A 16934-nucleotide genomic window follows, 5' to 3' on the forward strand; every position below is an offset into this window, starting at 1 on the left:
AACCCCAGTTGATTAAATTATCCATAGAAGTTGTTCTATAATGTAACAGTACATGTCTCGATCTATTATAGATTATATATCTTACCTGTACTATAACTATTTCAGTCTCTCTCACTTGTACTATAAGTACTGAGGGAATAGAACTGTGAATCCAAAGAGTAACCCCTCCACCATTAAATTATCTTATAAGCATATATTATTTGTCATTTGATGCTGTAATCTTTGGAATTACAACATTCAACAATTGCTAATATTTTATAATTCCCTTCTGATATTACTCCAACAAAGTCATCATATTTATTTATTTCTTAAACCTTCTGAGCTACAGTAGTAACATTTATAACTGTACCAGATCTTCTTTTATTACAGGTCTTCCTAGTGCTGATCTTTTAAAAATGTTTTATATAGTCAGACAACTTCTCAGCAACGAAAGAGGTACCATATGAATTCAAATGTAATGTATCATTAGGAAATAAAATACTGTCCAATACACAGTGTTCCCAGTACTTAACAGGATTGATATTATATACCAAAGCTAATTGCCTTAGATAGTTGTTAAACTATTATGCTTTCATAAACAAATAATCTGAACTGGGTGATGATGGAATAATTTCACCAAGTATACAGTGAATTTATTTACTTTCCAAGTATTCAAAATGCCTAGTATAGAATTCTACCTGTGGTTTAATGGATTATTCTGTAAATCATTTGCACCGGAATGAATACAAAACATGTCATAATTTGAAGAGAACTTCTGTATGACAGGACTTATGCCAGTAATCTTTCAAGCTAGGTAAGTAAGAGATATGATTATTGCTTCTTTATCTTAGTCTACTTAGTTTCTTTACAGCGGTCTTAACACTGAATCACTTAAGGCTAAAATTTCTTGGAGTAGATCTCTCAAAACAGTATTTTCATTTATAATGCATCAATAGCTTTTTTTCCTTCCTGATGGGATTTGAATCATTTGACAAATAAGTCATATCTAGCTTTACTACTTCTTTTCCCAGTCATAATATTTTTGTTAAATCATTCTTCATTTCTATGTTCAGCAAAGTTACTGAAATCATCCTTATCAATGGATGTAAACTCTCTATTTTTTATTTTATCACCTTTATGTATTATTGCAACTTCAGGATAGAGACCACAATCTGGCTGTTTACTTGAAATATTGGGCACATTTTCAACACAAATCTCACCTGAGTTCCCATCTTCACTGGTTTTAACATTTACACTACAATTTTCCTGATTATTTTCTCATTACTAATTGTTACAGTTTTTCATTGCAAGTTCCCACCATTGTTGATTTTAACCCTTTATATTACTGGTTCACTAATAGAATTTTTATCATAAATTGATAAGTTGTTCTGACTATATACAGTATTTATCATTTCCATGCTCATTCAGTAAGCCTTTAAGGTAAGATCCCTGCTCTACACATTTCTTCTAACTAGTGTTTTAATTTTAATTGTCCTTTTTTCCTTTTCTTAACTTTGTAGTGTCAGGATTATTTGGGGTCCGTTTTTCCTGTTTTTACCTTAACTTTTTTCCTTTTGGGATAAAAGTGACTCTTCCTGACTATCGGTATTAAAACCAATTTATTATCTAAGGCTGCATTTTCGACTTTTTTCACATCCTCTAACCACCGTATATAAATTGATGTACAGAGGTAAAAGCCCTCACATACAGGCATTTACAATTTAGGTTGTGTTTCAAATCCTTACTGTTAATAATATTACAAAGTTCCTTCAATCTGACACAGCTGGAATATTATGCTTTATAATTGCTTTTTAAACACACACCACAATTTCCAGATTCTACTAAATATTGATTTTTAATCAGGTATGTAACTATTTAAGGAATCCATTTTAAGAAACTCAAAAGGATCCAATCTTATATTAAAAGTATTAAGGTGTAAATATGTACTCCCTATTAAATCAAACTCCAAATACCCAGCACTAAATAAATGCAGCTGCTACCTTCCCGATAGGAAAAAACACCTGTCCATCACCACAATTCACCAGGATAGAAGACGTACGTGTTCTCTATGTCTTGAGAAAGATGGGGGAAAGCATCTAAATGAATGAAAAATAAAATAAATATCCTGAAGCCCTTACCAGGACTCAAGTTAATGCAACCGTCACAGCACTGTTTTCCAAATGTAACTCAAATGATCCAGTCACTGAGCAGCACTGCTTAAATGCAGCTGCTTCCTTCCTGATAGTTGAAAACACCTATCACTCACCACAGATTACCAAACAGAAAAAAGTATGTGGTCTCCAGGTTTTGTAAAAGATGGGAGAACACACTAATGTAAAGACAAGAATAGAAATATGCTGAAGCCCTAACCAGGGTAATGGATTGGGGCCCCCTATACACACAGCCTCCCCAGCCGTTCCAGTGCCCTATTAATTAGCTGTGTTTCCCTAGTTACCATAAACGCTGTTCCAACCTTTCAGTGAGTACAGTATTTTCTAATTTACTTCTACAATGATTATAGATATTTGGATTTAATTTAAAACTTTTATTTCAAAATTTATAGCACAAACACTGGTAGACGTTTGCTAAACAAATCAATGTAATCTCACATTGAAAACAGACTCAACAATAACAGTAAACGTCCCCGCCCTTCAAACTCACATTCATTAAAACATCACTGAAACCCACATTCAAAGAAAATGCATCTGGCCAGTGACGTATAAATTTTACCTTTGGGTTGTTTTAAACTATACACCCAAGAACACACCTTCATGTCTTCTTTGATTCACTGTCCTGATTATTAAAATTGTATTCCTTGCATCATATAGCACCACTTGTTAAAGTGTGCTTAAATGTGTAGTTCTGAACATTTTCCCAGTAAGCTATGAAACAAAATGTATGAACAAACAATGACAAAACTACCCATCTTAGAACATCTCATTCATAAAAGACCGCTGAAACTTATATCATTACAGTCCACCTATACCAATCAAAATACACAATATCTGCAGAAGTAAAAGTCATCTAAATAATTCTACACTAAAGAGATCTGTAACTAATGAAGAGGTTGCTGCTACCAAACAACTTCATATTTCAGTGCTTCATCTACAAATTCAGTACCTACTGCCATTGAAGAATAAATTGCTATGTTACATAAAAAAAATGGTAAGTTGGTAATATTGCAATAGAGAATGGATGGTGAACTGACAACAAGTTTGTAGTTACTAGGCATCTCATCCACAGGAGGGCATACAACTGCAGCATCCCCATCCCACCCCCCTTAAAGTACAACATACTATCAAAAAATCCATCTACATGCTGTGGGAGTAGAACCCACAGCCTTCTGCATTAAAAGCAAGTATGCTACCTCTTGTGCTACCAAAAATGCTTTTACATTTATAGCACAATAGTGATGACAATTTGATAAACGACACAGCTGTACATTGTAAAAAAAAATCTTAAGATGATCAGCAGTAAAGTTTTCTTCCCTTGAAGCTCAAAATTCCTTGAACAATGTACTGAAACTCCCAGGTCTTGAAAAATCCACTGAAAGTCATACTTTTGAGCAGCTTAGTAGTTGGTATAGAGGACTTAGGCTCTTCCCTCCTGCAGTTAATGTACAGGGTTTGAGCCTGAGCAAACTAACCTGGCATCTCTAACTAGGGCATAACGCATGCACACAAGAACCATTTCCATTTTAGGGTCAAAAACAGCTGTTGCAGTCCACATACAGAAAAACAGAAGTGGTAGCACACAGCAAAAGCACTTCAGAGTCGCACGGGATTCCAGTTTGCAAACCCTAAGCTTCACAATTTGCAGGATGCATTTTATAAGTCTTTTTCCAACTTAAGAAGTATACGCTGTTCCTCCAGTTCAAATCTTTCTACAGCACAGATTGTTGCTGTTTCAAAGTTATTAATATTAGGGGTTAAAATTGCCTGCAGATGTCATATTTCACAAAAACACTCTTAACCCTCAGCTTTTTACAATTAGCATGCATTTATTAACAAGGGAAGTGAAAAATAAACTCCATCTTTATGGTAAACATAATTATGAGCAGCCAGATAGTTGGTGTATGGGATTCAGGCTCTTACCGCCGGTAAATTAAGCCTGAGCAAATTCACTAACCTAGCCTCCCTAACTAGGGCATTTCACATACACACACACACACATATACACACACACACACACACACACACACACATGCACACACGCACTCAAGCCAAAAGGGGGCAGGCCTAAAACACAGCTGAGTTTATGACTACAGGACTGTTTCCTACCTGTAAATCTTACATCTGTTAACAGCACATCTTCTACTGTACAACATGCATTCATTTAGGGCTCTCCTAGCTTCTCAATGCATGCCTAGTGTTCAAAACTGTCACAGTACTATCTGCATTGCAATATATACACACACACATACACACACACACACACACACACACACACACACACACACACACACACACACGCACGCACACACGCACGTGCACACACACACACACACACACACATGCACTCTCTTACCTGTGGTGCATTGCAAACACACACACACAACTGTCCACATTTTTGCAGAATGTTCACATTTTTGCCTCATATTTTTGGGCTATTCCTCATAAAATTTGTGTTTTTCTGGCAAATCACTGGGATGATCTCAGGACTGAAGTCACTAAATAATGACATACATTTGATTGTCAGACTTCAGATCCTTCCTAAAATACATGTTAACACAAACTGTGCAATTCTAGCAACTTTCTAAGTTTATAAGAGCAATATTTAAAATTTGTCCCTATTTTTGGGCCCGTGTTCCCCAGTATGTCAGGCTTTGTCCAGAGGTCTTGCACTAACACACACACACACACACACACACACACACACACACACACACACACACACACACACACACACACTCTCTCTTTGTTACCTCTGCCATGGTGAAAGAAGCCGCTCTGCAAATGTTGTGTATGTTCCATGGACGGGCAAAGCAGGTTTTTTCAATTTAAATTCCACATACTCATGCAGGGAATACAGAAGAATGCTCTTTAAAAACATATAATTTTTTTTTAATTAAAAAAGTAAACATGATGGCTTCCCCGGCCAGAGGGGGCCCCCTCCCAGCCAGAGAACAGGCAAGTGCCTATGTTACCTAGTGCTGGATCCAGCTTTGTGCTGAAGACTCAAGCAAATGCAGACTCTGCAGCACTGCCAAATACAGCTCAAATAACTCAAATATTCTTCTCATTGAACATCATGCTTAAATTGGGCTGCGTTGTTCCTGATAGGTAAAACACCATTCAGTCATCACAGATCACCAGACAGGAAAAAAGTATTTGCCTCACGTCTCGAAAAAGACAGGATACAGCACACAAATGAATAAAAAATACGATAAAGACCTTGAAACTTTTACAAGCACTCAAGTAAATGCAAACTGCACAGCACTGTTTTCCAAATGTAACTCAAATTAACTGGTTATTGAGTGACACTGCATAAATGCAGCTGCTTCCCTCCTGACAGGTAAAACACCTTTCGGTCACCACAGATCACCAGAAAGAAAAAAGTATGTGTTCTCAATGTCTTAAGAAAGATGGGGGAGAGCACACCAATGAATCAAAAATAAAATAAATACCCTGAAGTCTTGACATGGACTCACACTCCACAGCACTGTTTCCCAAATGTAACTCAAATAAGATGAACAGTTACCTCGGTGCAAGAAAAAAGAGAAAAAAAAGAACTCTACCATAAAGTAAAACAAAAAGCAAAAAAAAAAAAAAAACAAAACAAATAGCACTGCTAACACCAACTAAATGATACACAATTACCCACATGCAAACAGAAGCTCAAAATAAAATTTACCACAAAGTAAAACAAAAGACAGAAAATCAAACAACTCTGCTAGCACCTTCTACCAAATAAACAATTATCTCAGTGCAGCTAAAAACTGAAATATAAAAAAGTCTACCCAAAAATAAAACAAAAGGAAGAAAACCAATAATCACAGTTAGCTTCTACCACAGTTTGTTTGGTGTAAGCAAAAGAAGAAAATTAAAAAACTCTACCAAAAAATAAAACAAAACATAAATAAAAAAGAAAGCAGAATGCCCGGAAACACTGACAGTACTCATGACAAGATAAACAACTACCTCAGTGCAAGCAGAAGTAGAAAAATAAAGAACTCTAACCTAAAGTAAAATAAAAAAAAAAACAGAAAACCACACAACACTGCTTACTTCAGTGCAAGCAGAGGCAGAAGACTGATGAACTCTGTCACAAAGCCAAAAAAATAAAATAAATAAAAATAATGAATAAGTAAGTAAATAAATAAATAAAAAGACAGAATGCCAAATAGCACTGCAATCACCTACTGCCAGATATACAATTACCGCAGTACAAACAAAAGCTTAGAAATAAATATCTTTACCACAGAATAAAACAAAAGACAGAAAGTCAAATAACACAGCTAGCAGCTCCTATCAGATAAATAATTATACCAGTGCAAACCAAATAGAAAGATAGAAAACTCTTACCATGCCGAAAGTTAAAAACTGTACACAAAGTAAAAAAAAAAAAAAGAAAAAAAAAACAGGACAAAACTAATGGAGGACAAATCAGTAGGGAATGAAGGTGAAAAGAAAATTCTTTGAGTAGTTAATGTCTATAAAAGATAATATTGCATCCTGAGTCTACTAAATCCAATAGGCAGGTCAAAAAGAGGAAAAACTGTAAAATCAGTGGAATAAGGAATATAGCTGCACCATACCTCTCAAACCTTTAGTGCAACATATCTGGATAAAGTCTGACCAAATTGGGGGGGGGGGGGCAAAGGGCCAAAAATAGGGACAGATTTTAAATACTGCTCTTATAAACTTAGAATGCTGCTAGAATAACAGGATCTATGTTACTATGCATTTTCCCATGGGTATGAAGTGTGAAACATATGTATATAATTATTTAGTGACTTCAGTCCTCAGATCATGCCAATAATTTGCCAGAAAAATCATAATTTTTTATGGAACAGATCAAAAATATGAGGCAAAAATCTGGACAGATTAGAGGTATGAGTTATCCCAAAGAGTACCAGTCATTTCAATCAAACAACTAGAGGTTTAAAACACGAATGACTATGTAACAGTTTCATTTGAAACAATAATACATTTTATTACACAATATAGATAAAACTAGTAGCTGATAATTTTACATAACTAAATGTTTTGGGTAAAAAGTAAATAGCCAAGCAAGTATTTATTTATTTATGTATTTTACATTTGTTTACCAGGAATGTTCGACTAGACAAACAATCCTTTTTGAGCGGAGGTCCTGGGAGAAAAGCTCTCCATAGTTACAACACAGGGAATGTACGTCGATACAGAGTCAAATTGCAAAAATATTTGCATAGATATAAATCAAAACAAAACATATTTTACATAAAATAGTTTCAAAACATATTGTTTATAGAATTAATTCAAAGCATATCATGCAAAGTTAGAAATACAAAACAATGCTTAACAGAGAGGACAAGCATAGTTACATTCCATAGATCCTTATCTACAAACTTTGACAAAGAGATTATGGTGATGCATGTTATGTACTAGAGAAGTAGCATGGCAAGGAAGAGAAGAACAAGAGTTTAAGGGCAGCAACATCAGAAGAAGGATAGTATTAATATTTCAAAGATAGAGAGAGAGAGAAATATACTTCAATCGTCTACCAAAGTACTAAGGACCAGTCCAAAACTAAACAATGTAAGGCAGATAACAAGAAAAGTGAGTAGTAAGTCATTTTTTTTACCTCTTTAATCAAACATTCTACATCAAAGTAAAACTGTTTGGAGGTTGGAGGGCACAAAATATTATGTATGAGTTTTCACTGACTCAACAATATATATGGCACAAGCCCATCAATGGGAAGCAGGACCAGAGTAAAACTGTCTGGCTACTCACAAATTCAGTCGGCAAATTTTACATGGTGCAGGGCATGAAGAGATGGTTTTCAGTGAAATATAGCTTCATTATAACTGGTGCAGCAATTTGGACATTGCTAACCTTGATTTGCTTGATTAACTTTTTGTTCTACCATGGATTGTGGAACCCCAGTTATGTACATGCAGTTATTACTTTCTGATGCTCCCAAAAACCTACCCCTTTGTGCTATTTGGCTCCTGTACTTTAAATGAGGGCAGTGTCCCTACAATACTTAGGCATAAACTCATATACCTGTCATAAATGAAAATACGAGGTCACCCGCAGGAAATAAATACTATTTCTATTTATAATAATACTACTTATTTCCTGGTGTGACCTCATTTTTGACTACAAATGAATATACCTATAAACACTTTGTTTGGAAAATGTCACAACATTTTATGTAAGTTTGTATATCCTAGAAGACCATACCAGTTTACTCAACCATAGGCTGACATATAGCAATGCAACAACAATACATCAATTCCATTTGTTTATGAATGAAAACAAATACTCTCAACAAATCTTAAATACCCAAAGATATATATGTTTCTGTTTTTTTGTTAATATTTTGCAATATTTAACAGTACCTTGGCACAACATACCACTTTGTCAGCGCATAAAAATAAAGCAATATATGTAAGTAAACAGTAAGTGTGTAAATAACTGAAGCTGGCAGTCATTTGTTATGCATCTCTTCTTCGATTGCACCTACCTGCGCAAACGGTGTCACAATCAAGTCATCTCCATGTCTGAAAATCAAACAAATAAAACACCAGTTAATCCTTTATACAAATTGTTTGTGCTGAATAATTCAATATGATACACATTAGGAAGCAATAAAGTTATTCAGGATATGTAAACTGTTATAAGGTTTGCAACATAATGAGGCACAATATACTAAGTCAGATAACACTGATAAGCTATTCACCTTTGATGCTGTTAAAGTCAATTGTCTTATAAACACTTCCAATCTAAAATAACACTGCACTTAAAACTGAATATCATGAAATAAGCAACTAAAAGACAGTAAAGTGTGAATTTCTATCATAAATAAACACTATCTCATAAAAGTAGGTAAGTAGTACAATGTAACTATACTATTTCTTATATCTTATGTGTCACAGGTAGTTACGAGCCTTGCATTGCACAACATTCTACCTTTATGACGGATGATGCCAACGTATGAACATAAAATGATTGATTTTAGTAATTGTTTTAGTTTCTAGTGTCACTCCAGGCAGCTCCAATATCTTTCAGCATGGGAGGATATGATCAAAAGATCACATTGCTTTGCCAAGGATGAGCTACACATGCCCCCCTCCAAAGGCTTTCAGATATTGGCTAAACCTTTATCTACTCCCTTAGACCCTTTTTTAGGCAATGCCAAAAAAAAAAACTACCAATATAGTGAAAAAGTCTACAAGCAACCTTAAGGTGTTACTTCTCAATGCTTGGAGCTTAAACCAAAAAGACCTTTCAAGCCTTCATTACTCTGGAGAATATAGACATCTGTTCTGTGAATGAGACTCGGTTTAAAGCCAAAGAAAACACTCCAGAAGTGTAAGACTGCAGTGCTTTCCACACATTTAGACCAATAACAGCACAGGCATGGACCAAAGGTGGAGGTGTCTCTGTTATCAATAAACATACCTCCAGGTTGATTAAACAGGATGATACCACAGACATCATCCACATGCACGTCATCAACAGATAAGATCCCTCACCATATCTAGACTAGCTACACGTCACCATCTATGCCTATATAGTCTCATGACTTCTACCTAAACCTATTATAGGTTCACACCATCCAAACAAACACCCTAAACATGGATGATTTTAACAACCCTCTGTAGACTGGAAAAGACACACTGCCTCAAACTGACAGGCACAGCACTTCCTGGAACAGAGAGTTCATGTTCCAACCAGAACATCAAACTGGTACTCACCAAACTTTTCAACAACAGAGTCCCTACACAAACATGTGAGTGGCTGTATGGAGGCTGCCATACCTACCAGAAATAAACCCAAAATAAACACTGACAACAAACCCCCTTGGAATCCTTGCCTAAACAGGGCATATAACACAAGAAGAAAATTTGTGGCCAAAATCAAGAGCAACTCTCTTAAAGTGATGTGCTCTCTTATACAACTGAACAAGAAACTAAGAGGTCTAATTAAGAAAAACAAGGTCAGCTACAAGGTCAGAATGACCTTTCTGGTTAAGGACAATCAGAAGGCCTGTCTGGAACCTTAGATGTAACACACAGCAGTGTGCTAAACTGGAGGTGACTGGGACGACCTTCACCAGTCAGGCTAATATATCAGATCTAATGGATGATAAAGTCAGCTCAAGCTTCACTCCTACTCTCTCTCCCAGCTCCATCAGGTGAATTCCCCTAAAACATACATCCCTTGGCTATCAGCAGGAACCAGGTGCTGGCAACACTCACTAAAACCAAGCATATCACCTCCATGGGTCCTGACAACATTCCCAGCTGCCTCCTGAACAGTCTAAAACATGACCTATCAGGACACTTGAGACACTTTTCAACAACAGTCTTAAAACAGGCTATGTTCTAAGTGAATGGAAGACCACAACAGTTATTCCCCTCCACAATCATAGCCAGCCTTAGGCATAGGCCAACTTGCGGCCGCCTAGGGTGCCACTGTAGCAGGGGCACTTTTCCAGTATTTATCTGGTGTAGGTAGACCAGGATGGGGGCACCAGCTGGTGTCATGGGGGGGGGCACAGTGGAGCCCTTTTGCCTAGGGCACCAGTTGACCTAAGGCCGCTCCTGTCCACAAGGACTAACCATCAACCGACCCAGGTAATTGTAGATCCATCAGTCTAACAAGCATAATATGCCAAGCCATGGAATGAATTATAATGGAAATGATAAACAAGGACATTGTCTATCTACAGACACTGGACCCATCCCAATTTGGCTTTGTTAAGAAAGGTCATGTCTAATTAATATGGTAGACTTGTTTTAGAGGGGCACCAGGCAGTGGATGAGAGTAAAACAATGCATAATGCTTATCTTGAACTGGCTAATGAATTCTGGAGGAACTGGGTGCATCTTTTTCAACGTAGAAGTTAGAAGGCTTAAGTAAGGCATTGTTTCGTTGTTCCTTGCAGTTAGGTCTTGTTTTAATTCCTAGGCTTATGGTAGGCGATTGTCAGATTGGTTAAATTTGGTTGTAGTTGCCTGTGGGAAGAGGTTTGGTGGGGAAAGAGTTAATATTTGTCAAGCTTTGGAACAAGGTAAGACAGTTCAGTTGATCAAGGAAGATTTAGCTACAAGTGGTACAGCTGCATGAGTGGCAGGGCTATGTGAACTTTCTTAATCTGGGTTGGTGGTTCATTGGTTTGAAGGGTTGGGCTAGGTTTGATTGGGTAAAGACTGATTCAGCTATCGACAAGATAGGTTTTGTTGTGCAGGTTGGCATTGGTAAATGGAAGTCTGTGGGCTACATTTCATGTGGCATTTATTTTATGGATTTATTGAAGTTGTTCAGAGGGTGTTTTGTTGACCAGCAAATGCTATGATGGTCATTAAATATTTGGTTTAGTGAGGAAGGTGTACACTGAATGATGTGTGGCTTAACCCTTTGAGTGTATGGTTCAGTTATTGAAACTTTTGGTGTGAGGGAGGAAAAACAGCCTAGTCAGGCTGGTGGGTGGAGAAAAGGGCAGGCTTGCCCTGTTCTGTTCCCCCTCTAGTGCTGGATGTTCATTTCAATGACTTGGGAAAGGAAAGTGAACAGTTGGACGCTGTTTATTTGGCTGGATGTGTAATTCAATAAGTGGTAAAAGAAATGAGTGTTGGGATGCTGCTTCCTAAGTAACATAAGCGAGCTGAGGTAAGGATGCTGCTTCGATTTTTAATTCAATAATTGGTAAAGGAGTTGAGTGATGGGATGTTGCTTCCTAAGTAACATAAGTGAGCAGAAATAAGGATGCTGCTTATTTGGTTCGATGTTTAATTCAATAAGTGGCAAGGGAAGTGAGTGATGGGATGCTGCTTCCTAAGTAAAAAATTAAAACCCACTACACTTTCTGCTGATCAACTCCCTGCAGAGTACCTACAAAAATCAACTGATGCTATTGCTTACCCCATCTCAATACTAATCAATCGAACCATAGTAGAAGCTAATATTCCCACCATCTGGAAAATATCCTATGTAATCCCACTTCACAAAGGAGGCAGCTCTATTGAATTCTCCAATTATAGGCCAATAGCTATACTCTCTCCACTTGCAAAGATTATGGAAAAATGTATTCATAGACAACTCATGCACCACCTAATCCAGAATCTCCTTATGGCAGACACTCAGCATGGCTTCCGTCCTCATCACAGCACTACTTCAGCCCTCCTAGCCTTTACCAACACAATAAACCATAATCACAACAATAATTATATATCCTCAGCCCTCTTCTTGGATCTTTCCAAGGCATTCGATATGGCTGATCACCAACTTTTAATCCACACCCTGCAAACATTCTGTCTAGATGCTGGAGCCCTTCAATGGTTTCAATCCTACCTGAATGGTCGACAGCAGGCTGTCCTCTAGCAGAACAAACTCTCTAACCTTCTACCTAACACCCCTGGAGTACCACAAGGCTATATATTAGGGCCCTTGCTGTTCTCCATCTTCATTAATGACCTTTATACTGTCATCCCAAAAGTCAGCTGTATCCAATATGCTGATGAGTCTACTCTGATTTGCTCAGCCACATCTCCAGTAGAGTTATGGTCAGCTACCCAGACCACCTTTAATACAATAGAAAACTGGCTTTCTGAACATCATCTGATCCTAAATCCCCCCCCCAAAAAAAATGCTGTTATTTTTACCAACATGTAGGTCTACTGCTTTCACCTTTACCATAAAATCAAATGATGGCACAATAATCTCCCCTGACCCCTCTACAAAACTATTAGGTGTCATCATAGACAATAATCTAAAATTTGACCTACATGTTAACCAAACTATCAAAACCAGCAGTAAAAAACTAGGGTCACTTTACAGAATAAAAGCCTTCCTAACCCCTCCAGCTAAAATTGCCATAGCTCGCTCTTACCTTCTTTCAACCCTTCTGTATGCATCCCCTCTGCTCTCGAATTTAAACAAGACTGTCCTTAACAAACTCTCAATTTGTTACAACCACACTGCCAGGTTTGCCACTGGGCTGCCTTTTAGGACGCATCATTGCATCAATCTAAATCAGCTTGGTTGGCTTGAACTATCCAGCCTAATCCAGTATAACCAACTGATTATGGCCTATAAAATCCTCTATAATCCGGACAATACTCCTGCACTTAAAAATATTATCACCCCCTATAACAATCCTAGACCGCTTCGATCCTCTAACAAACTACTAATTCAGACTAGCAAAATTAATAACACAGCCGGTGATTCTCTCTTTGCAAACTCTGTTAGTAGATCCTGGTACTCCCTTCCAGCTGATATTACCTTACTTTCCACCTTAGGTCAATTTAAAACTAGACTCAAACAACATTTGTCACTTAACTGGCTATGTCAATGTATCAAGCCTGGCTAACTCGAATGTATAAAAATCTGTTAATCATTTTACTGTGTAATTTAATTTAATCCTGACTTGCGCTCAGGATTAACTGTAACCTGTGGAACTTGTTTAACTTCCTTACTTATGTAATCTCTGTAAATAGTCTGTTTGTAATATGTAATGCTGGTATTATGTAATGCTGTATCTGCTTATCCTTGGAGCTTTTCTCCCCGGGCCTCCGCTGAAAATGGACATGCATCCAGTCGGACTATCCCGGTCAACAAATGTAAAATAAAAATAAAATAAATAAAAAATAAAGTAACATAAGCGAGTGGAGGTATGGATGTTGCTTATTTGGTTCGATGTTTAATTCAAGAAGTAGCAAGGGAAGTGAGTGATGGGATGCTGCTTCCTAAGTAAAATAACCAAACAGAGGTAAGGACTCTGCTTATTGGGTTAGGGTGAGCCAGTTAACAGTTATATGGATGTTTATGTTGTGATTAATAAATAAAATGAGTTAATAAAGTTATCTTTATGGAAGTTTAATAAAGGTCATCAGATGTCATTCAGTGTGATGTGTGTTTATTAAAGGAGATTGGGACAAATGAGATTTGGTAACAAACCAGTTTGTCCAGGGACATCTGCAGGATGAGGTTAGGTAGAAATAGTAGTGGAAATTAAGAGGGAGGTGAAGTAGGATAGCAGAGAGGGGGTATGAAAGGGTTAAATGAGAATGTAGGATGACCGGGAGGTAATGAGGTAAGGGTAGGGAGGGGCTTAATGGGCTTTTATATAAGTGTGACTGAGTAAGGAGTCACATTTTGGAGTGAACTTGCCACGCACCCGCCCTCCCGTTTTTGTGGAACAGCAGAGTATTATGGTTATGTTATAAGTTTGGATACGGCAGAGAAGAGAGTCAGGCTTGCACTCTTCTGTTCCCCCTCTGGTGTTGGATGATCATTTCAATGAGTTGGGAAAGGAAAGTCAGCAGCTGGACACTGCTTGATAAGTAAATAAGCGAGCACAGGTAAGGACACTGCTTATTGGGTTGGTTGTTTTATTCAATAAGTGATAAAGGAAGTGAGTGGTGGAACGCTGCTTCCTAAGTAAAATAAGCAGTGGAGGTAAGGACGTTGCCTATTTAGTTAGGGTGAGCGAGGTCACACTGCCCTAGTTAACAGTTATATGGATGTTTATGCTGTGACTAATAAATAATAGAGTCTATATTATATCAGCGAACACTTAAAAAAGTGAATGCTGATAAATCAACCTTATGTAAGTGAAAGCTTACAATCCCGAACTGTCAGATCAGCGATTTTTTTTCCTAGGGAAAAAAATCACTGATCCAAAACACATACACACAACACAAGCACACCAAACAAACAGAAATCCACACACATACACCTAAAATCTGACACCTAACCCTACACTAAACTATGCACATACCACTAACTATCCACTTACCTTAACCCTAAGGTCCGTCACTATCGCACACTCACCTCACCCGCTCCCTAACCCTAACTCACTTAAATCCGCCCTAACCCTCAGGTCCACACAATCGCACACATACCTAACACCCAAGCCCTAACCCTAACTCACCTAACCCACCCTAATGCTCACATTCACACAATCGCACACTTACCTGAATCCGACCCGTAACTTTCCACCACAGTACTGAAAATACCGAAGCAACAGAAACAGACAACCAAATTCTTTCCCTAGGAAAAATGTTGAGTTTCTGTTGCTTCGATATTTCTAACTTTCGCTAAATTAAGGTTGATCAATCAGCGTTCACTTGTTTAAGTGTTCGCTGATCTAATATAGACCCTAAATAATATGGGTTAATAAAGTTATATTTATGAAAGTTTAATAAAGGTCATCAAACATCATTTGATGTGATGTGTGCTTACTGAAGGGGACCAGGACAATTTAGTTTTGCTATGTAATGTTTAGAAGTCTAATTGCATTTTTCTAATAGACCTTCATCCGTATTTTGTTAGCTGTTAAGTAAAACTCTATCTGTTATGTTCATTGTTAGATGTAATTATATCCATGCAATGGAAGAGATTTACTTCAGAGAATATACGTGTTACAGGATGAAAAGAAAACACATTATGTTACTGCATTCACACAATTCTGCTACTAAACTTTGAGTACAAGATCAGTGTTTTTGTTAACTGTAAATCAGAAAGGCCTGAAAATGAAATTATAGATTATGTGTTATTCAACACATAAAACACACAGCTTTTGGAGATTTCAAAAAGATTTATATTTACTACTTTTTAACGATGTGTTGTATTGCTATTGTAATGGGTAAAATCACTCAAAATGTGGATATGAACATGAACAAAAAAACACAAAACACCCTTCCATATATGCTAGCCTCACAATGATGTTTAGAAATAAATCCCTTAGTTTCAGACAAAATTATTGTATACAAATTACATTTAAAAATTAAGTCACCCTATGCCAGTAATCCCATGCAAAATGAATGATCACTGTATGTGATATGAAACCTGAAGTATACAAGTGTGTGCGTGTCTTTGTGCATTTGTGTGTCTGTGTGTATATTATTATAACATCAAGAGTATACAGACAGTGAGATAAGCTGCAGTCTTTTTTGCTTGTGCAGGGACAAACATTATGGGATGTCATTTGAAAAATATTCTGCCCTGTAGTAAATGAATATCAATCAGTACTTAAGTGACATGGATTTTTCTTTTGTTCATTTTTTTTTTTAACATTCTCTGCCTAAAGATTTTCATTTAGACATGACAGCAATCAGATTGGCATGCAAGATATTGGTACATGAGATTTCCTACTGACATTCACAAAATGACTCATCTTATGAGATTTACAGTGAAGCTAAATGAGAGGGCCATTGTTAACAAACAAACAAAAAATAATAATAAGTGAAATTCATAATCATGGAATCTTAGGAGAGATACAAAGTAATTACTCCAGTGTGCTCATATTATCTGAAGATTAAAATGTCCTTTCCATGACCAGGGTAAAATAGTCAACATGTACCTTTTGCATCATTTAACCCTCATGTTGGTTTCAGGGGTGTTGTTTATAGGAGAATCCCCTCATCTGTGCAGAAATTCAAGAAAAATATATAAAAAAATTAATGCTTTCTACCTTCTTTTGTCACTCTGTAGATGGACAATTATGGAAACAGAAAGGTTGGAGAGTATGGGAAGTTCTACCAACATGAACATACAGTTAAGTTCAAATTAAATTAATAATAATAAAAAAATAATAATAATAATAATTGCCATGTTTGTCAATAAACCTCCAAGGCTTTATACAGGTTATAACTGGGTCCTTTATTTTTTTAGGATGTGAAGATACACTCGATAAATACTACACATCACCTGATGATCTGGGAGAGTTTAATTCCTCCTGTCTCTAAATATAGAGAGGGGTAGATAATGAGGGGGTTCAATAAGTGGAATTTTGGGTAG

The 16934-nt window shown here is 36.9% G+C and overlaps 1 protein-coding gene across 2 annotated transcripts in view; it reads right to left on the minus strand.

Moving 5' to 3' along the window:
• The window catches only part of PDE4D (phosphodiesterase 4D), a 1733336-nt gene that overhangs the window by 916225 nt on the left and 800177 nt on the right, over positions 1-16934 (minus strand). For both annotated transcript variants that reach the window (XM_044063808.1, XM_044063809.1), the window contains exon 3: positions 8653-8689. In XM_044063808.1, coding sequence (XP_043919743.1) covers positions 8653-8689 — 37 coding nt within the window. The remainder of the gene's footprint in view (positions 1-8652; positions 8690-16934) is intronic.

The sequence above is a fragment of the Protopterus annectens genome, chromosome 2.part2 (genome assembly GCF_019279795.1).
Source record: "Protopterus annectens isolate FY-2018-M chromosome 2.part2, PAN1.0, whole genome shotgun sequence".
Taxonomy (NCBI): Eukaryota; Metazoa; Chordata; order Ceratodontiformes; family Protopteridae; genus Protopterus; species Protopterus annectens.